The sequence below is a fragment of the Marmota flaviventris genome, chromosome 1, assembly GCF_047511675.1.
Source record: "Marmota flaviventris isolate mMarFla1 chromosome 1, mMarFla1.hap1, whole genome shotgun sequence".
In the NCBI taxonomy this organism is placed as follows: Eukaryota; Metazoa; Chordata; class Mammalia; order Rodentia; family Sciuridae; genus Marmota; species Marmota flaviventris.
This window is the reverse complement of record NC_092498.1, coordinates 77,113,078-77,135,575: the sequence shown is the minus strand read 5'-3', so window position 1 is coordinate 77,135,575 and position 22,498 is coordinate 77,113,078. Positions and strand designations below refer to the sequence as shown.

Here is a 22,498-nt window from a genome sequence, read left to right as displayed (position 1 = left end):
ATGTATATTTTTATTTATTTATTTTTTGTACCAGAGATTGAACTCGGGGTGCTCAACCACTGAGCCACATCCCCAGCCCATTTTAAAATATTTTATTTAGAGGTAGGTTCTTACTGAGTTGCTTAGGGTCTCACCAAATTGCTAAGGCTGAGTTTGAACTTGCAATCATCCTGCCTCAGCCTCCCAAGCTACTGGGATGACAGGCATGCACCACTGTGCCCATCACATACTGTGTATTCTTATGAAAATCCCATGGGAGTTAGCTTTTATTCCAATCTCACGAGTCCAGTCTCAGAAGAGCCTGTTTCTGTTCTATTCCACTACACACAGATTCTGTGACATAATCTATAGATCTTGAAGAGTCCTAATTCCTTCTTGTTTGTTTTCCATATAGATTTGCCATGGAGAAAATTTCAATGTCAGCCTTCTTGCTCCTTGTGGCCCTCTCCTACAGTCTGGCCAAAGAGACCACAGTCAAACCTGGAGCTAAAAAGGACACAAAGGACTCTCAACCCAAACTGCCACAGACCCTCTCCAGAGGTGGGAGTCAGCCTCTCGTTGGCTTTCAGCTCCTACTTCATTGGGAAGGACTTCCTAACTCTTGGTGCTGAAATGCATGCACAGAATATATTTTACTCTGTTTCTTTTAGATTTATCCTAGTTCATAATTACTTCTACTTTCTCAAGGTTTTTTTTTCTCAAGGTTGTTTTGAGTATATATTTATTCCAGTCTTCACTATTGCTTCTCAGTAGGTTTTGGCCTGAAATTATAGTGGTTTGAAATATGCTGGTTTATTTTGTTTTAGGTTGGGGTGATCTACTCATCTGGACTCAGACATATGAAGAAGCTCTATACAAATCCAAGACGAGGTAAAGACAATGGTTAAACAGAGCCCTCTCTGGGCTCTCAAGAGCACCATCTAGTGACCCTAGGTCTATATGAAATCCTATCCACCAAAAATCACCCTTTGTCTCTTACAGTAACAAGCCCTTGATGATTATTCATCACTTGGATGAATGCCCACACAGCCAAGGTATTTATTCTTCTAAATATGATTTTCTTTATGAGCTTTTAGGTAGAACCAGGGTTCGGATCACCTATCTTTATACCAGTAGAAATAAGAAAGGAGGGCTGGGGTTGTGGCTTAGTGGTAAAGTGCTTGCCTCGTACATGTGAGGCACTGGGTTCGATTCTCAGCACCGCAAATAAATAAATGATTAAGGGTCCATCAACAACTAAAAAAAATTTTTAAAAAAGAAAGAAAGAAGAGAGGGCTGGAGCTGGGAATATAGCTTTATGTTAGAACACTTGCCTAGCACAAGAGTGAGGCTCTGGGTTCACTCTCCAGTTATTAAAAAAAAAATTAATTATTATTATTATATATATACACATATATATGTATGTGTATGTGCATATATATTTATAAATATATAAATATAATATTTTATATATTTATATATAAAAATATATAAATATATGTATGTATATATATAAAGAAGTATATATTATGTAGTAAAACATGTTTTAAAGTAACTCAAATATTTACACATTTTGTGTTCATCATTGATACATATTTTGAACATTAAGCTCTCAGATTCATCTCGACTTCATGATTTCTCTTATGTACCACATTCAAGACATCAGCATATACTGTTGACTTTACCTTCAAAGACCTTCTGCCAGCACTAGCTTCACCCACGTGCAACCTGTGCCAGGACCCATAACTTAAAAGGCTCCCACACTTGATTTAGTTCTCTGCTACCAATGTCTTAAAATTATGAACAATTCTTGAACAAAAGGTTTTGCATTTTCATTTTGCCCTTGGGATACATTATCTAGCTGGTCCTGACCAAATCCAATCACTTCTTTTTCATATATATATTTTAGTTGTAGATGGACATGATACCTTTATTTTATTTATTTTTATGTGGTGCTGAGGATTGAACCCAGGGCTTCACACACAGGAGGCGAGCACTCTACCACTGAGCCACAACCCCAGCCCTCCAAGTACTTCTTATTGCTTCAAGGCCCAAGCCAAGATCACATCTGCTCTAGAATGCTGTAACGGCCACTAACTCATCACCCTCCTGTCAGTTCTCCACACAGAAACCAGAGAGAGGCTAATGAATACAAAGCAAATCCTGTCACTCTTTTGCTCAAATGGCTTCTCCTCACAGGCAGAATTAAACCCCAAGTGCTGACCAGTCTAGCCAAAGGCTACCTTTCCTTTCCCACCATTCTCCCTTGCTCTCAGAGTCCTCTATCTAGCCTGGACTTTATGCTATTTCTTGAGCCTCTGGTCCACTCTCATATTGAGGCTATTGCTTTTGCAGTTTCCTCTGCCAAGAGTGACTTGCCCCCCAAATTTTAACTCACTACCCACATAATGGACCACCCGGTCTTCAATGTCTTTCCTCAGAGAGGTCTGCCCTATCTCTTAAACCCCTTGCCTCACTTATTCTTCAAAGTACACATCTCCACCTGAAATTACTAAATATTTGTTTATGTACTTGTTTTTGGTCTGTCCCTCACACAAGCCTCTCTCTACAGAAAAAGCATATGCTTTTCTCTTTATTGCATCTTCCCCAGAGCATAAAACTATACCTGCCACATAGTAGGCAGTCGGTAAATATGTGTTAAAAAAAGGTAAATGGGTGAGTGAATGGAAAAAAAGCAAAGGGAGACAATGGTTGGGTGTTATTTCACAAATCGTTCACTGAAAGGGCAAGGTGTATTGCATTTGAAACACAACTTGGGGACTGGGGTGTAGCTCAGTGGTAGAGCACCTTGTCTGGCATGTTCAAGGCCCTGGGTCCATCCCAGCCTGGCAGAACATGAAAACACAACTGATTTAAAAACACAACAGAAAACAAGAGTTTTAACCCATGCTGACACTATTTAATGATGTTGCTTTACATTGTAGCTTTAAAGAAAGTGTTTGCTGACAATAAAGATATCCAGAAATTGGCGGAGCAGTTTGTCCTCCTCAATCTAGTTGTGAGTTCGCTTTTCATCATTAACATCCCCCCCTCCAGTTCATTATGTGAAAAGGGTGATTCATTTTTCTATATATCTCAGTCATACTGCATTAACTGGGATCTCTTCCAAATAGCCCATCTCATAGATTGGAAAGAAAAAAAAAAGATACTTCATCTTATTGATAATCTATCTGGCATGTCTATGTTTTTATTTAGTAATTAATAACCTTAGCCTGTCAGAAACAAACAAACAAAAAAACCTCTCCTGCAGCAAGGATATTTTCTATTTCTGTAATAATGGAAAGGTAATTACATTTTGCAAAGTACTTCCTGTGTCTGTGCCCCAGAAGTTCTAGCTTCTTAATCACTGTCCCTTTGCCATGTGAAGAAGCCAGTTCCCAGGCTTTCTGAATCTAGATCCTGCCTCTTCACACTGTAGCTTCATGCATTCCCACTTGACTTCACCACGGACACTTCTCCTGATGTTCAAGCTTCCTGTCTTCCCCAGGGGGAGACAAAAAGGGCTTTTGGGTTTGGTTTGGTTTTGTACCAGAGATTGAACTCCAGGGTGTTTAACCACTGAGGCACATCCCCACCCTTTGTTATTTTGAGACAGGGTCTCACTAAATTGCTTGGGCCCTCGCTAAGTTGCTACGGCTGGCTTGGAATTTACCATCCTCCTACCTCAGCCTCCCCTGAGTTGCTGGGATCACAGGCATACTCCATCATGCCCAGCTCCACTTTCCTTTTGAAAGTGAACAAACAAAATTAATTCTACTAAGCATATGTTCCCTTGAGCCTCTCTTCCTCATCACCATTTGGCTTCTTCAAAGAACAATCCATATCAATAATTCTTTCTCATCTCCCTTCCATAGGCTCCTCTTCCTCTTTCTACTCCTAACGTGAATGACTCAATGAATCTCTATTTGATAACCCACTTTTTTTTTTTATATCTTGTATTCTCTGTGGACATCATCAACTATACTTGAGTTAAATTGATTCCTATACACTAATTTCCTACATCTTACCTAAACATGCACCAACTTCCAACTTGCCTATCCAACCCTATTCCAGATAGCTCATAATTAGCTTAAACTCAATATGCTCCACACCTTGGTTCAGGTTTTTCAAATAGCTCATTTGTCTTTATTCCCTATTTCACTGAAAGCAGTGCTTTTTCTGGATCACACTCTCCTCATCTGTAGTCGTCAAGAAGCTCTCTGCTCATACATTCTAAATGTTCCTGCTATCATTATACATTGCAGTGTATGACCTTTCACTTCACCTAGCTTACTGCAGTGTTACTAAGCATCTTCCTGCCTACAAGATAAACTCACCTGATCCCACAGGGCTATCAGGGCAATCACTCTAAGGACCAAACAGGTCGTGGTGCCTCTTCAAGCATCCCTTCAGGAGCTCGTAAGTGTTTCTGAGCAAATGAAAACTCTGTGGCATGGTGAACAGGGCCAGTCAGAAGATGCCCCCAGAAGCAACTTAACTGCTCTCAAGAGTCCATAATGCTTCACTATGACCAAGCGTTGGTCATACAAGAAAAATGCCATGTTTTCCTCTCATACCTTTGCACTTAACCGACTGACCTACTTCATGGAGTGATCTTTTTCCCCCACATAATTAATCCCTGTTCACTTTAATATTCCTCCTCACCCACTTCAGAAAGTCCCCGGGAACTTTCATATTGGGATCGGTGTCCTGCTCCAGTCATCCAAAACCCTGTATATCCCATCATAACATTTCACCCACTGGACCCTCAGGATGCACTTTCCTACCTGGATCTCACAAAAGACTATGCATTCATTAAAAATAAGCACTGTGTCTTGCTAAATCAGTAACATTCTAAATAGAAACCGACAGATGAATGCTCAAGAAAATCCTTTTGGTTTTTATAATTTCTCCAAAAATATCTTCTGCTTTTTTTCCCTTTAATCCATCTCCTCCTACCTCATCCAAGATTTCTTCCCCCACAACATCACAACTCCTTCCAGATACTCCTTCTTGAACTTCTTTGGTCTTTCCATATCACATCCATTCAATTCTTTACCTCATGGTCTGCATCACATTCTGTTCTTATTATTTCATGCACGTAACTTATCTCCCTACCTATATCCATAAATTCTTTGGAGCAGATATCGTCTGTTCTTAGCCCACTAACAAATACAATCTTTTTCTTTTTTTTTTTTTTTTTTTTTGGTATTGAGGATTGAACTCAGGGACACTCGACCACTGAGCCACATCCCCAGCTCTATTTAGTATTTTATTTAGAGACGGGGTCTCGCTGAGTTACTTAGCATCTCGATTTTGCTCAGGCTGGCTTTGAACTCGCCATCCTCCTGTCTTAGCCTCCCGAGCCACTGCGATTACAGGCATTTGCCACCAGGCTAGGCACAAACACAATCTTGAGTTAAAAAGTTTGAAAATAATCAAAGAGTAAGCAAACTAAAATCTGCATTTCTTTTTTAAATCTTAGTATGAAACAACTGACAAACATCTTTCTCCTGATGGCCAATACGTCCCCAGGATTATGTTTGTGGGTAAGTGAGAGTGACAAGATAAAACATGCTCAATACACTGTGCAAGTGCTGCACATCCCTTTCCTCCTCACACTACTCTGCCACTTCGACACAGTCAAGATCACTGCTAAACTCTAGCAAGGCATTCCTGTGGATGTGGCATTTCACAGCATATTTTCTTTAGTGTGAGCTTTAACCTATTTACACAGACAACTTCTTTCCTCATCAGCTAATTTTAACTTTTCATTTTCTGCCACAATACATCTGAGAAAGAAGCACCATGTTTCTCTCATTGGTAGAATGGCACTCAGACCTCTTTTGGGTGCATCTTATTTTTAAGATCTTTTCTCATTAACCATTTAACTTCAAGCTACATATAAAACATGACAAAATAGATTTAAATCTAAGAAATATAAATAGACACAAAAGACTCAAATTTCTATTTTTTAAAAATTTTTAGTTATAGATGGACACAATACCTTTATTTATTTTTATGTGATGCTGAGGATAGAACCCAGTGCCTCACACATACTAGATGAGCGCTCTACCACTGAGCCCCAGTCCCAGCCCTTCAAATTTCTATCTTTAAAATGCAGCTAATTAACAACAAAGTAAAAAATAGTGGGGAACAATTAGTGTTTATTTGACCTTGCTGTTCTTAAGGGCTTGCATTCTTCCATTTGTTAAAAGAAAATGAAAACCAGCATTAAATGTAAGTTTCTAATTATCCAGGTTGCTCTTGGTAAAACATGTCAACTACAATGCAATTATTCCAGAAGTTTACAATAATTCTGTAGGAATGGATGTTAATATTCTCACCAATAAAACATCATCCCCCAAATATATATAATCCTATTTTCAGGTCACTTTAGACAGAACAACAGGTTTCATATCCTTTTCCAAAAACAACACAGCACAGCTGTCCAATGCTCCCAGCCCTGCATTGGCTGGGCAGCAGAGTAGACGGGATGGAGCGTGATGCAGAACACACGGTGTTCAACAGGACATTGAGTACTTAGGCTCATCGTGAAATAAAAGCTACTTGTAAAAAACAAAACAAAAATCCCATTCCTTTTATCTCTGCAGACCCATCCCTGACAGTCAGAGCTGACATCACCGGAAGATATTCAAATCGTCTCTATGCTTATGAACCTTCGGACACAGCTTTATGTAAGTGGTACTTCCAATTTGGATGTTGTCCAGGTGTAGCACAACGAGGTTGGTTATAGTGGTGGGATGAGAGGGCACAGGTGAAGTGAGAGAGAGCTCTGCTAAGTACAGCAGAGACAGAATCAGTTTGACCTTAACGAGGTAAATCACTCTCATTCCAATTCAATTTATTTTATTTTTATCTCAAGTGAAGAAGAACCCTTTAGAACAAGTATCTTTTTCTCTAGGAAAGTTCCATGACCACATTACCTGGACTTCAGGTTATCTCTCAGGCACACTAACTAACACATAACCCCTTCCTTCACAGAATTGATGCAAGAGTTGCAATAATTAGCATAGTTTTTCTCCCCAAATCACAAACCGAAATAATATAGTCCAGCTTGTTGAAGCTGAAGTCAGGCTCAATTTAAAGATCAATGGGCAAGATGATCCAAGGAATAGCCAAGATACTCACTTTTTTTAGCAGTTGCCATATTGGAAGAGAGAGGGGAGTGGGGGAGGGGGATGCAGGCACACACTTGAGGCAGATGAGGTACCTAAATGGGAGAATATACCTGGCTATGACATCTGCTTACTCCTACTGGGAAGAAAACTGGGTTTTATCCTGGGAACCAGTACTGATCAATTATTGTGACTGCCTAGAACCTCACTACCCATATGTTAGCCATTAGCCACTTGTTGCTATGTAATTTTTTTTTTGCTCTTAAATTTTTAATTACTATTAAAAATTCCATTTTTCAGTTATACCATCCATATTCCAAATACTCAGTCCACAGCAAGGGGTTTTCTACTGGAGAGCACTGGCTTAGAATATTTTGCTGGGGCAGAAAGTCTGTGCCTTATCCACGGAACAACTCCTCATGGTTCATTAATGTCTCTAGTAGGAGCTGTGCAGACAAGGGGAAGCACATTGCAAGTCCTGACCATTCTTGAGCTAGCAGCATGTATCCTATAATGCCCTATAGAACAGACATGTAATAAATATTTGTGGAACGTGTGAATAAGCAGCTGCTCAGTGTAGGTCTCTCATGTGGATATCCTGTCACCAGATCCCAGATCTCATATTCATGAGTTGCTGCTAAAGGGATACAAGTTAGAAGCTTGGGTTCTGGTGCACAGCTCCAGCACTTGTTATAGCTGTGTGATCCTGCACAAACTATGCTTAGCCCCATCTAAGCCTGTTTCATTATCTAAAAATGAAGTGACAGTAGAGTTTTTTTGGTACTGGAGATTGAATTCAGGGGTTTCTTACCACTGAATCACATCTCAGGTCCTTTTTGTATTTTATTTAAAGATGGGGTGTCACTGAGTTGCTTAGGGACTCAACTAATTTGCTGAGGCTGACTTTGAACTCGGGATGCTCCTGCCTCAGCCTCCTGAGTCATTGGGATTACATGCGTGCACCACCATACCCAATGCTAATAGGGTGTTCATTTGGATTAATTTATCTGTGTCAAACACTTGGTTTACTATTATTTGTAATTTATATTCCACCCAATTCTAAAACAATTTGCAGTAGCTTCACACACCTAATGGATATTTCCTATGAACATGGTTTAAAATGTACTTCTATTAGTCAAAATTATATGCTTCCAATAGAGCTTATGAAGAGATTCTTTTGTAAGAAGAGTTGGAGAAAAGATCTGAGAAGGAATGAGCACACTAGAAAACTGGGTGGTCACAAAAGCCATGGCACATAATTTTAGAAAAAAAATTACAGTATATTACCAGCAATTCATTCCATGATTTAAAGGCACCCTGTTAAGCAGGGAATAGAGTACTGTGTCTGGAGATTGATTATATTTGTTATTTAAAACCTGATACAATTTGTGATGATACTTGATTATCCTAACCTTTTGTCCCACCAGTGCTTGACAACATGAAGAAAGCTCTCAAGTTGCTGAAGACTGAATTGTAGAGAAAAAAGCAAAGTCTTCAAGCTCTTTGCTTTGTTTCGAGCCTTGAGACTTGGAACCAGGGACTTCAAAAGACCAGAGAATGCAGAAGCCCAGATGGACATGCAGATTAGATTATGGTTTAATGTTACAGCCTCTATTTTTTTTAATGGTTTCAAGTATACATGTATAAAAACAATATCATTATCTACCTTAATGAGCCATGATTTTCTAAAAAATAAATCCTTACAGGGGTAGCCAAACTGAATTTACCTTTTTTTTTTTTTTGCACCAACTTGGCCTTTCACAGAAAAGGCTACCTGGTTCATTCACCAATAAAACTATTGGACACACACACACACACAAAAAAAAAAAAAAAAAAAAAAATCAAGGAGGGAATAAGATAAAACTAGTTCAAACAATGAAAACCAAAGACAAAGTTGACAAAGTTGTCATTCTGCCACACCCCAGGTTCTCACTGACTAAAAGCAAGTGTGAGCATAATCAACAGAAACATCAAAGAGCAAACATTTCACTGTGAAAAACCACATAGAGCACCCCAAGAAAGCCAGTTTCCTGCTTAGAGACAACCCTCCCCACCTGGGCACTAACTCCTAGGGATACATTTTAGGAATTCAATTTTATTCACCAAATGGTCTCAGGAAGTATCTGGCTAGTAAGTCAGTGGAAAGGTCATTCAACGAACCATCTGTAACCCTAAGCACATCCTAAAGAAATCCTGGGAATGGGCTTTGCTCTCTCAAGGTCTAGAGAACTGGCCTAGAATAAATTCAGTCTGAATCCTCTTCTTTGCCAACACGTGATGGTCTGTGAGAAGAGCAAAGGGCAGTGATAGCACGTTGATGAGGCAGAGATCAGAGGTCAGTGATGTTTGGAAAAAGGGGTGAGAAGGTGAGGCAGCAAGTAGGGAAACAGCTTTACCGACTTTTAATCCTGTATTGTGCTTTTTAAAAAATCAGAATTGAGCTGTGTATAGTGATGTATACCTGTAATCCCAGCGACTCAGGGAGGCAGGAGGATCACAAGTTTGAAGCCAGCCTGAGCAATTTAACAAAACCGCCCCCCCCACCAGAAAAAAAAAAACTTTTCGAGGTACACTTGCAACCACAGGAAATGTGTACATACAAGATTAAAGTGTTGAAGATTCAAACGTTAAAATGGTTTTCATAAACTCATGAAAACAGTAGCAATGCCTGTTCTTTCTACCAAATTCCTCCACTGCCATTTCACCATCTTTCATTTGTGCTTAAATAAATTTCAAGTGAGAGTGTATCTTAACCTTTTATCTCTGCCTACTAATCTGTATACTAAGAAACAGAAAAGTACCATGAGACTGGAGAATATTATGTCCAGCAGCTACATAAAAATGTTAACACCACAGTGGGAAATGTAAAATGGTGCAGCCACTGTGGAAAACAATATCTCGGCTCCTCAAACTAGCAAACACAGAATTACCATACAACCCAGCAATTGCATTTTTGGGTGTATATTCCAAAGAATTGAAACCAGGGTACAGATATTTATACACCCATGCCCAGAGCAGCATTTTTCATAATAGCTAAATGATGGAAGCAACCCAAGTGCCCATCAATGGATGAATGGATCAACAAAGTATAGCATATGTAAAACTATGTACATACACACACACACACATATACACACACACACACAAAGGAATATTATTCAATCTTAAAAAATGAAATCCTTGAATATGTTACAACATGGATGAACCTTGAAGATATTACTTATGCTAAGTAAAATAAGTTACAAAAGGACAAAAATTGTAAAATTACATAACTACCTAGAGTGATCTTCAGAGACAGATTGGAAAGGTGGTTGTCAGGGCTGGAGGAAAAGAGGAGTCAGGAGCTACTGTTAATGTTTGTAGAGTTTTGGTTTGGGAAGATTAAATGTTTGTGAAATGGATGATGATGATAGTTGTGTATCAGTATAAAAGTACTTGATACTATTTAACTGTACGCTTAAAAATAGTTAAAATGACAAATTTATACTCTATCTATTTTTGCCACAGTAAAAACATTTTTTGGTTCATCTGAAGTCCCATAGTTTAGGGGAAGCCAGGCATGGTGGTGCACACCTGTAACCCCAGAGGTTTGGGAGGCCGAGGCAGGAGGATCGGGAGTTCAAAGTCAGCCTTAGAAATAGCAAGGCACTAAGCAACTTAGCAAGACCCTATCTCTAAATAAAAATATAAAATAGCGCTGGGAATGTGGCTCAGTGGTGGAGTGCCCCTGAGTTCAATCCTCCGTACGCAAAACAAAACACACTTTAGGGGGGAAAAAGGAGGAATTAACTTTTTAAAAAATGTTGGTACCATAAATCATCCATAAAGTCATGATCAACAGGCTTAACCTATTTTAGAACTGCAGTATTCTTCGAACGGTCACCTGTGACTGTCCATGTCTATTTTGTTTTGCTATTTTATTGCATTTAGTGATCCTATGTAGCCAAGATCTTCCTATTTAGTGATCACGGATGAAATGGGAACCGGGGGAAACAGAAAAAGCTCTAAGGCAGGAATAGAACTTTTTTCAATCCAAGGACTTCAAAGTCCAAATCAAATCAGCTGAACTTATTAAAAGGCCTTTGTCAAGTTGTGATCTCACCTATTTGTAAAAACCGAGATACTGAAAGCAAGCAAAAGCAGTTTCACCCTTCAAGGGATATCAAAGTCCATTCTTAGATATTTTAACTCACAGTTAACTCCCACAAACCGTCACTTGGAAATGAATTCCAAAAACTAATTTTCCTAAGGAGAATGATGAGAAATGGCCTGGCATTTGGTAGAGGAGTCTGACTTTTCCTTTTCCCAGGTCTCAAGAAATATTTCAATGGCAATTGCCCAGTTGTGGAAAACAACACCATGACAAACCCCATCTTCTCCCTTCCCTGACTCTCTGAGGCACGGGGTGAGAGGATGCTTGCTCCCTTAAACTTGTTAGAACACATTCACTAACACATATCCTAATGCCAGTTAGCATAGACAGCCCCATATAAAAATCATCACTAGTCTCACACACACAACTTCACACAAATCTCCTCACTATCCGGACATCTAGAAGAGTTAAGCCTTTAACTTTCCTCTCACCTCTAAAAACAAAATTCATATGTAAGTGATCATATTTGTACAATAACAATGCATACTTTTCTTCTAAAAATTACTAAATGTGATTCTTTTTCAGCTAAAAAAGCAAGAGGTTTAGTGTATTTGGTGCATTTTCAAAAGAGGGTACAAACTCAAACAGAGTTAAATATTTAGAAGAATTCTAGGAGGAGGTTTTGGCTCAAGGAAACTAAGAACTAAATGCCACACTTCTGGTTTCCTTTCCGTATTTGAAAGATTCCAGTCAACAGCATATTATTAAGGTTGGACATGCAGAACTGGTTCTCATACCAAACACATTGGTGCTCAGATAACAGAGTATCTGAGACAAATTTTATCCACAATAAGCTCAAACTTTAGAAATTACAGCCAAACCTTTCTTTCTTCTTTTGTATTAGCATTATTTTCTTTAGCTAAAATTTCACCTTCAACATCAAGACTAACTGGAGTAAATAAATGTTCTAGGGAACATTTCTGTAAATGGAAAAATATAAACAGGGAATCAGAGAAATTTTTTAAAGTAGTTCCTTCTTAAAGAAATGTGATGTTTGGAAGAAAGGAAATGTAAGGTCTTGGGTCTGCCTTACAGCTGTTTGTTGCAATTCGAGAACAGACCCCGACCTGAAATATGCCCTCCTCTGACACTGTGTTTTAGGTTGTGTTTTTATACAAACAGCAGTGACCCTCCTGTAATCCTGGGATCAGCCTGAAACTGCTTTTGCACTGGTTCCGGAGGGGCTATGCGGGGCCATGCAGGACCATAATGGACTCTGAATGGACATGTTCAGAGGTCTTTCCCAGTGGATGTTATGAGACACTGTAGAATGAGAGCAGTGTTGATACAAAAGACACAAACAGATCACAAGAGACATGAATGAAAGAGGTGGTAATCAATCCATCACCTTCAGATCTGCCTGAAAGAAGAGAAAGCCAGATTCATTTAACAGGGCTGCCCCAGCGCTTGAAAACTTCTTGAGTGACTAATCATCAGTTATTTATTACCCACTCTTATAATCCTATAGTTACAAGTTCCAAAGATTCATCCTAGCAAGACAAGAAAGCTCACACCTATAATCCCAGCAATTCTTCAGATCGCAAAGAATCACAAATTCAAGGCCAGCCTAAGGTTCTTAGTGAGGCCATGTCTCAATTAAAAAATAAAAGGGACTGGGGATATAGCTCAGTAGTAAAGAGTCCCTGGGTTCAGTACAGGGTGGGGGAGAGGGGATTAACCTATCAAGACCCTAATTTTTAAGTGTGTTGATCCAAACAAAGCACTTGCAATCAGAGCACAAACCATGGTCTGGGCTGGTTTTTCTCTGCAATAGACTTTTCCCACATATAATCATGTGTACCAAGAGAAGCATTATATTAGGAAATTCCAGAACTTTATAGAATTTTGAAAAGAAACAAGACAAATAGGAAAATACAGAACACCTTAAAGGAAGACAAAACTAAAAAACCTCCCTTCATGTGTCACTTAGGATATCTTCCTACAGTATATGTGGACTCATATGAGGGGGTGCCCACAGCTTAAGATGACATTATAGAAATAGCACAGTTCTGTTTTCTTGGAAGATTAGGTAATGCTGCAGTCATGGGAATGGCATACCTATAAAATGCTGCAAAATGCTACAGACCAACCATTTACCATCTTTCTTCGTCTAAAACCTATCAAGACAATTACTAAAAAAGTATTACATGCTATCCAGAATGCAAGCCAAGAAAGTGTGAAGTTAAAAGGGATAGGAACTTATGTATTTTTCCCAAATAAATAAAAATGACTTCTCTTAAAAAACAAAAAGGTCTTTAAAAAAAAAAGGAAGAAAGAAAAATATCTTTCTCGGCATGCAGAAAATATTAACCATTGAAATATTTCAAGAAAAGATTTGGGGATAACTACCAACAGACACTCGTGCTGAAAGTTCATTCCCAAGGCTTGATTGTGTATGAAAATAGCAACATCCAGCTCTAAGTATGCCAAAGGGAATCTAAAACAAATAATTCTACCAAACTTAATTCTTTATCAATTTTTCCATTACCTCCTTTTAATTTAAACATGCATACACAAAGAAAGGTTTCCATCTTTTAATTTTCAACATAATATACAGGGACTACAACACCATTTTAAGTTCAAATTAGGGGAAATATCACACTCAAATATGCTTTGATTTGACAAGTTGCTGTTACAATACTGAGAAGTTTCATGAAAAAGTTATTTAACAATTTTTAAGATAATCAAATATCTTTTTGCTACATGGGCCAATGCAGTAATAGTAACTTGTTTAAAAATGCAGTATTTTGCACTTCAAATTATTAAAAAAGAATATCAAGATCATATATGTTCTGAATTATTCAAACTCATTCCATTTTTAAAAGATGAAAGTAAACATTCTACATTAAACATTTCATGAGACCACTTCTCCTTTGCACTTACACATAAAAGTCAAAAACTAAAGTACAATTGCCTAAAGACATAGCTATATCTAGAATACACTGGTGTAATCATTAAAGACTACTAGAACTAAATTATCACTTTTATATCAACACTTTTCACCACAACACGTCTTTCCTAAAAAGACAAAAAATCTTGGGATTTAGATTTCCCTTATTGAACTGAACATAACAGAATCTCTTACATTCTGGCTTTATAATAAGCTTCAACTCCTTCCAGTAGGAACTATCTACACAGCACAGTGCTACATACAATTATTCCAGTGAGATGTGTATTTAGTTTCACAATATGATCAACACAGTAGTGCCATACAAAGTTTTCTGCAGGTAAAAATGCTAGGAAAGGCCACGGTGGACAGTGCCAGACACTGAGTACAGTAGATTACAGGTACCACTGAGGGCCAGAGGAGACCACAGATTTCAGTCTTTGTTCAGCAATGGAAAAAGAATAACATCTACAGAAACATAAGAATAAAAATATATAATTCCACTGTTGATAATGCAATTTTCCAGATACTGTTTCTTTTGTTAAATGGGCAAACTAGCTTTACTTCAAATTAGAGAAAGTGAATACAATCAGAATACGAAAGATTTTCCTTGTTTCCTCATCAAAGGAATGCACTAGGGTTAGCGCGAGGATCTTTCTGGTTCCTGTATCTGTAAGTCAGCCAAACCCCCAGGATCTGGAATTAAAAAAAAAAAGAAAACAAAAGTTATGTTTGCATATATATGTTCTATTTATCAATAAAATAACTCTGAAACCTGAAAAACTTTGCTTTTTTGTTTGTTCAAAAGAAGAAATTTCTATTTTTTTTTTTTCAAATGAAGTAAGTAAACCAAATGAGAAGCCGTAAAACAAATTAAAGTATGAACATTGGGGTAGGCCGCACGATTGTTGCCCAAAGGCATGCACATCAGGAGCCCCAGAACCTGGGAATATGTTCCTTCCCAGGGTAACAGGGACTTCACAGATGTGACTGAATTAGAGAGAATAACCTGATAAGCTAATGATGCAATTGCAGGGGCTTTCATAAGAGGGAAGCAGGAAGGACAAAGTCAGAAATACAGAAAGAAGGCAGCCCGAGAACAAAGCAAGGAAGCAAAAGGATGCTACAGTTCTAGCTTTAAAGATAGAATATTAAGCTTCAACTTTTCTTTTTTATCTACTTTTTTAATAATAGGAAAATGTTAATTTTTCACTCTAGAGGGGAATTAAATTAAAATAGAATTTATAAAACACACACATATAATGTATTAACCATATATTTCATATATATATATAACATATATGTTTTATATATATATATATGTTATATATACACCACATATACAAAAATGAGATTCATACATTATCTGTACATTTTCCACATTCACAAAAAAAATATCAAAACAAGAAAAGCCTTTCTAGAAATAAAAATCAAAGTTCTAAACCATATAGGAAAAGGCAATAGATTTAACTACAATAAAAGAAAAATTTTCTGTAAGAAAAAACAGAAACAATAACAACAAAAAGTTAGGTAAATGCCAAAGGAACTGAAAGCAGAACAAAGCAAAGCAATGCAAGAAACAAAGTGGAGGCTAGAGAGGAATTAGTGGAAGGCACAGAGTCAGAAAGGGAGGTAGGAGGGGTATGGAGTGGGGAGCAGGCAGGAGGAGCCCAGTTTAAGGCCCAGCCTGTCCTATGCTCACCACAAACATTCCACCCCAAGTTCCCCTCTGAGACTCTGAGGAAAAATATCCCCTGTTTTGCATAGGCTATTTTTGAGTTTGTTACATGCAGCTCAAAGAGTCTCAATTAGACAAAAAAGTAAATAAGCAAGTCACAAAAGAAATACAGCCAAAAAAAAAAAAAAAAAAAAAAACACATACGGATATATGGTCAAATTCAGTAGTCACTTTTTCAAAAGAAAAATATGGAATTGCAATACCTTTTTTAAAAAAAAATTATCAAAGTGTCAAAAAAATTTTATAATGAAAATACCTAGTTAGTGCTTGAACCAAAAGTTGATACTCTTCCCAGAAATCTATTAAAACAATATAGTAGTCACCAAAAACCTTTTAAAAATCCCAATACTGGATTATATTTGATGTCTAGAAATATCATCACAGAGCAAAAGATAGGATACAGAAAAACATTTTGTACAAGATGACTATGGCATTATTTAGTATACTGACATATTAAAGGAAAAATTAAGCAAACTTGTTAAGTTACAACCATACAAAAGACTCAGGATTTTTCTGATATTCTTTAAAGATACATGTTCACTCTTACAAACAGCCTACCATAGTTCTATAGCTACATATTCAACCTTAATTAAAAGAATTACTGGGTACATGTAATTCTGTTATCTGTTTAAAACAGGAATAAGACATAGTCATCTCATAATAGCAATAATAGGAGTCCCACCATCTTTTTATAATGGGCCATTGTGAGTATACACACACACACACACACACACACACACACACATCCCCATTTTAAAAAGTGAGGGGACAAAAGCACAAAATGCTTAAGAAACTTATCCAAAGCCACACAACTAATAAGCAGCTGCTCTAGGGTTTCCAACCCAAATAATGCAGCTCCTAAGTTCATTCCTTAACCACGTGCTCCAGAGTGATAGACCGACAAAGCTAACCCAAAGGTTTGCTGCTACAAATAAATATCCTATATATTTGTTTCATATAATTATCTCCATAAAATACTGAAGTGAAATTTATGAGTTAAATTTTTTTTAAAAAAATTAATCTTTATGTCAACTCAGAAGCATCTTTATGTGCACAGGGCTAGGAAGATAATTCAGTGGGAAGAGCACTTGCCTAGCATGCACAAGACCCTGGGTTGAATCTCCAGTACCACCAAAGGAAAAAAAAAAGAAAGAAAGAAAAACTTGTGCACAGATATTGAGAGTTTAAAAGAAAAGACACTGAGCATACATCTATAGTCCCAGTTACTTAGAGGGCTAAGCCATGAGGACTGCGTGAGCCTAGGAGTTCAAGGCTAGGTTGAGCAACATAATGAGACCCTATCCCAAAAATATAAATTGAATTTAAAAATTAAAAAGGGAGCTGAAGTTGTGGCTCAGTAGTATAGCACTTGCTTAGCATGTGTGAGGCACTTGGTTCGATCCTCAGCACCACAAATAAATAAATGAATAAAAAAAGGTCCATCAACTTCTAAAAAAATATTGGAAAAAAAAAAAGAAAATGCTTTAAAAAATAAAAAGGGCTGATGATGACTCAGTATCCAGTTACATGAGTAATGTATGAAACCTCACTCTAGCACCATAAAAAAAAAAAAAAGAAGAATTATAAATAAATTTTCTTTAGAAAACACTAAGGAAATAATATTATTTAAAAATTATCAAATAATATTTTTGTGGTTTTTCTTATAGACATTTATACTATATAAAAGTTATAATTAGTATGGATAGATTAATATAGTAAAAACATATATTCATGAAGAATTAATAACAGAGACAACTATAAGTTTTGGAAAGCCAGGAACATAGGAGAATGGAAGGTAAAGTTGCAAGGCAATTTTTCAAAGCATTCCTTTAGATATATATTTTTACACATACACATATTTATACACACATAATTTATATATTAAATAATATAAATATGCAACCTATTCCAAAATTAATTTAAAATTGAAATTTATCATGCAAAGAAGAGACCCTAGAGATAATTCAGTCTATTCAGACTTATCTTATTTGCCCATTAAATTTTACATAATGGAAAACAGATCAGATATTTCACACTGTCATAAAGTTAAGGCTAGATTGATGGGATACTCTGATTACAAGCCAGGGGTCCTTTATTACATTGTAAAAATCAGTTGGCCCACAGTAAGGTGCAATACCATATTCTCTTAACATACCAAACAGGATTCCCTATGACAAGAGGGAGAAAATACTGAGGATTTTGCACATACCTCTGTAAAACTGAAAAAGAGGCCAATGCCACCCACAAATCTCAAAACTTCTCCAGCATATTCTCCTATTATTGGAGCACAAAGCGAGCACTTGTGGCTGCTTTGAAGACAGCTCTGCATCAATTAAAGAAAAGACATGTTATTTCAAACTACATTTATAAAGAGCATATACAAAATGCACACGCACACTAATTTAGGGCCTGGGCATGTTACATGTCTGGGCATTGGTGTTTTAGTAGTATGCAAATTTTTAAGATAGTCTCCTCTCGTACATTTGGAAGCCCTGTATTTGCTTCCCCCTGTGACTGGGACTTGAGAACAAGATGGGGGGGACACCCCCACATTTAGGCTGCATTCTATAATACTACTGCTTAACAGAAGGAAGAGAGAAAAGAGGGTAGTTCTGTATTTCCTCACCTTGGAAGTGTATAGCCGGCTAAGAACCCCACTTTAATATAGATCATTCTTCTTCTCCTGTCCTGATATGCTTTAAAAACCACATTATTTATATACCTCCTCTAAATGTCTAAGACTGATCATACAGTGCTCTTTTACAACATGTTGAAGGAACAGTCAAATGAGAAAGAAGTAGGAGTGATAAACCAAAGCTTGTTTATCTGATGGGGCCCTGGAATATTCAGCATTCTCAGGATTTTGAGAAGAGGCAAATGCTACAAAATGTATATGAAATACGATAGTTATATGTAAAGCAATTTTGAAATACAATTTAGCACCAGTGTTGTGGGAGGGGCTCAGACCCAGGAAGTAAGGTTCGGGGCTCAGCAGGTAGAAGATATAAAACTCAATTAGGACAGTAGACATGCTTTATTCAGAGGTGGCAACATCCTCCAGCCTATAGCGAGTTCCATTTTTCCCCAGTCAGTTCCCGTTAGCCCCTCAGTTTTTTCATAGGCCCCTTTTATATGCAGGTCAAACAAAGAAGGCACACTGCCAACAGGTTACATAAGTGGGAGCATGCTCACAAGCAAAATGTCTATGACCTTGAGTATATACGCTGATTCAGAGTGTTTGTGGCCTAGACTAGACAAGCTCCATTACTTATGATTATTAAAAGCCACTGTCAGTTTCATCTCATATTGAGGTGGCAATAAAAGTCTTTCCCAGCCATGTCCAACTGTCCAGGGACATAGACTGGATTCACCAGGGTTGTCTGGTAGCAGAACTGACAGGCACCTCCATGACCATAACATAGCTGGTTCCCAGCCCTGGGTATACACTAAAAACACCAACCTGCCAGAAGCTTCAGTAAGGAAGCCTAACTATAATCATTTGGGGCTTGCCTCAATAATCAGAAAGTCTATTTTTTATGACAATTATTATTCATTTGTATATAATGAATTTATACACACATACACACACACACACACACACACACACACTTTATATATACTGTAAACTTTGGACTTACAGCCAGACAGGTATCATTTGGGTTAAAACTTCGGAACCCACAGCAGTTTAAATTTCTCTGGATGTCATTTCGAGCACTTGCTGTATTGTTCCAACCAACCTCCAGAAGCTGACTCTAGGAAATGCATTTAACATGCATTAAAATGTGTCATCTCTGCATCAATGTGTAAAGCTAGAGCCCACAGCTTTTAGTATTGAGTGTGTATAAAATACCCTACAAGACCATCAAAACTTTTCAAAAACTAAAGCGCTATTTCTACGAATGAAGAAGTCTTAATTTTCACATGCAAGTTAAAAGAAGCACTTGCTTCAAAGGCATAATTCTGAATGTAATGAGATAGAGTTTCTGTTGTTCCAAGACAGAAACCCATATTTCTCTACAAATTAGAGCTTGAAAAGAGTAGTTGCTAGAATTGAACCACAAATATTTTGGAGCAAATGTTTCACTACAAAGTGGTGGGTAAAGGCTAGATAAACATGCTTTAACAGTGCTAAATTTTACCCAGTGAGATCTAAGGATACAAAATGCAGCACACCTCCTGGTATCGTCAACTCTAATCAGTCACACTCACACAATCAGGAACAGGAAAGCACAGCTCTCCAGAGTGAAATAGCATTCTGGGCAAGAAGAAATGCTTTACACTCCAACCATTTCTCCCCCCTTTTTCATACTCAGACTAAATAGTATAATAAAGTAGCAGGAAAAAGTATTTGCTTACCTGTTGCTCCTGGTTCAGGGCTAAACAAGCACAAGAGACAGAAAACTGAACAATAAATACAAGAAGGAGAATAATCATATACTGAAAGTTAAATGTTAAGGACATTTCTGAATACTCTTAAAATAGCATTAATCAGTGGGTCCTGGCACACTTTAAAATGCACTGGCAGCAGTTCACCCAAAAAATAAAACAAATGGTGCTTTGAGAAAGTTTGAGAAGGATATGTATACAGAAAAATAAAATTGATAATTATATAAATAAAAACACTTCTATCAGAATTTTATCCAAATTAAACAAAAAGTTTTACATACATGAAACAGAAAACAAATATAGACTAACACATATAAGCTTTCTTAATTTTTGTCTAAAACATAAAACACATATAAGCTTCCTTAATTTGTCTAAAACATACGCTGTTAAATTCTCAAACATTGTATTATATTGGAAAAAACCTAGAGGTTCACCGAATCACTTCAATTTAACTAAATTAGCAATACATAAGTAAGATTATAATGAACTTGCAGAATACGGTCCAAAGCGACAAGGAGTGAGTGGGGACATGTAAACATACAATAACTTAACCCTCAGAAATGTTCCTAATATAGGTAGAACAAATGTGCACCAAGCTTCCTGGGAGTTGCTTTCTGCCAATTAATAATTTTCTAATAATGACATTATATTAGCTGTAGTCACCAAAATAGTAATCAATAATAAGAGCGCAACCCAACTGGTGTACAAGTCCCAATTTTAAAAAAGGATACAAAAAATAGCAACACCTGATGATGTTTCACAGCTCCGATCAGCCCCACTAATGCAATCAGAAACAAGAAGATGCCCACTGCAATGACCACGCCAACCACTCGGAGACTGGAAATCAGCCCGAAGCCAATGCCCCAAGCAGCAATTCCAATAAGCAACAGACTAACCAACTGCAAAAAAAAAAAAAAAAAAAAAACGGAGGGGGGCACAGGGAGGAGAGAGAGAGAAGGGAGAAAATGTCAATTTTCATAATATCAACATTTTTAAGGTTAATTAGATTTTATTATCTTTCAAATAATTGCTAATATTCAGTACATGGTCCCTCAGTATCCACAGGAGATTGGTCCCAGGAACCCCCAAAGATACCAAAACCTAAGGATCCTCTATTTTCATATATAATGGTGTGGTAATTTTATATAACCTCTGAACACACTCTGGTATACTTTGAATCATCTCTAAGTAATACTTGATACAATATAAATGCTACATAAATAATTGTTATAGTGTATTGTTAGAGGAATAATGACAAGAAAAATGTTTGCCCAAGATGCAATTTGTTTTCTGAATATTCCTGATCCACAGCTGACTGAATATGGAGGGATGACTGTCCTAGAAGACATACAAAGGGTTTCAGTGGATATTGTTTAAATAAATTATATTAATTCTCAATATGTTTTAGACTAACAATAATCTATAATAGTAACAGGGAGCCTCAGAAGTCACCTGATTTACTTAAACCTAAACACCTGCTACCTAAGTTTATGAAGTAACGGCATACATAATACTCCTAGACGTCAATATACCTCAGTCCAGTGTAATCATGACTTCACATGGAACTTGCTAACTGGACTATATCCCTCTCCGCCCTCCCAGCTCCCAAAAGACTGACTGAATCTCTCCCTCCTTTGGCAATGTACTTTCCTTGAGTTTGGTTAGACTGTTTCCATTACTACACTCAACATTGTTTCCAAGCCTCTCTCCAGGAGTAAGGTCACTTCAGAATAAGGTCCCATGTTTACCCTCCATGTATTTCCAGAGCTCATCAAAGGCCCTGATCCCTGGGGAACACTTAAAAGTTGCTCCTAGAACTGTCACTGAAACGAAATGCTTTAGATATACATAAGAATTTATAGAGACAGGCAGAAAATGCTTAAATCTCCAAAAGGATGAAAAGCATGTAAGATATTTTTAGCTACTTAGAATGAAACAGCATTCTGAGCAAGAAGAAATTATTTTATACTTGAATCACCAGGTAAAGAGGTTGAACACATGTCTAATTGATTTGAACCTGTAAAATTCAAAGTTACAGTCATTTCTTTAAAATAACAAAGGCTAACTGATAGAAGATGGGCTTCATCAGGTATCAGGGAAGAGATGGAGAAGGGTTGAAGAGCAGGAAACCTGAGCAAGCACCTTCCATGTACTTGTCATCAACCACGTACTGGAGCAATGGTGATGAGTTAATACCAAGTTTGAAGGAATCAAAA

General features: G+C 37.3%; 2 protein-coding genes across 2 annotated transcripts in view; one reads left to right on the top strand and one right to left on the bottom strand.

Moving 5' to 3' along the window:
- The first annotated feature begins 401 nt into the window (after positions 1–401).
- Agr2 (anterior gradient 2, protein disulphide isomerase family member) lies at positions 402–8,595 on the top strand. The gene is made up of 7 exons (XM_027932756.2): positions 402–540; positions 807–870; positions 982–1,034; positions 2,925–2,998; positions 5,465–5,528; positions 6,594–6,677; positions 8,546–8,595. Exons 1-7 carry the CDS (start codon positions 402–404, stop codon positions 8,593–8,595), a joined length of 528 nt encoding a protein of 175 aa, XP_027788557.1.
- Positions 8,596–13,791: 5,196 nt separating this feature from the next.
- Tspan13 (tetraspanin 13) overlaps positions 13,792–22,498 on the bottom strand; it is a 30,871-nt gene continuing 22,164 nt past the window's right edge. Inside the window, exons 2-6 of the mRNA XM_027932741.3 lie at positions 21,014–21,181; positions 20,253–20,333; positions 19,535–19,648; positions 18,106–18,219; positions 13,792–14,854 (exon numbers count right to left, since the gene is read on the bottom strand). Of these exons, the coding sequence (XP_027788542.1) occupies positions 14,780–14,854; positions 18,106–18,219; positions 19,535–19,648; positions 20,253–20,333; positions 21,014–21,181 (552 nt within the window). The 3' untranslated portion in view covers positions 13,792–14,779. The remainder of the gene's footprint in view (positions 14,855–18,105; positions 18,220–19,534; positions 19,649–20,252; positions 20,334–21,013; positions 21,182–22,498) is intronic.

Coding starts and splice junctions, on each gene's coding strand:
- Agr2 (XM_027932756.2), top strand. CDS start 402: ATGGAGAAAATTTCAATGTCAGCCTTCTTGCTCCTTGTGGCCCTCTCC. Junction 541..806: donor GCCACAGACCCTCTCCAGAG/GTGGGAGTCAGC, acceptor ATTTTGTTTTAG/GTTGGGGTGATCTACTCATC. Junction 2,999..5,464: donor TTGTCCTCCTCAATCTAGTT/GTGAGTTCGCTT, acceptor TTTAAATCTTAG/TATGAAACAACTGACAAACA.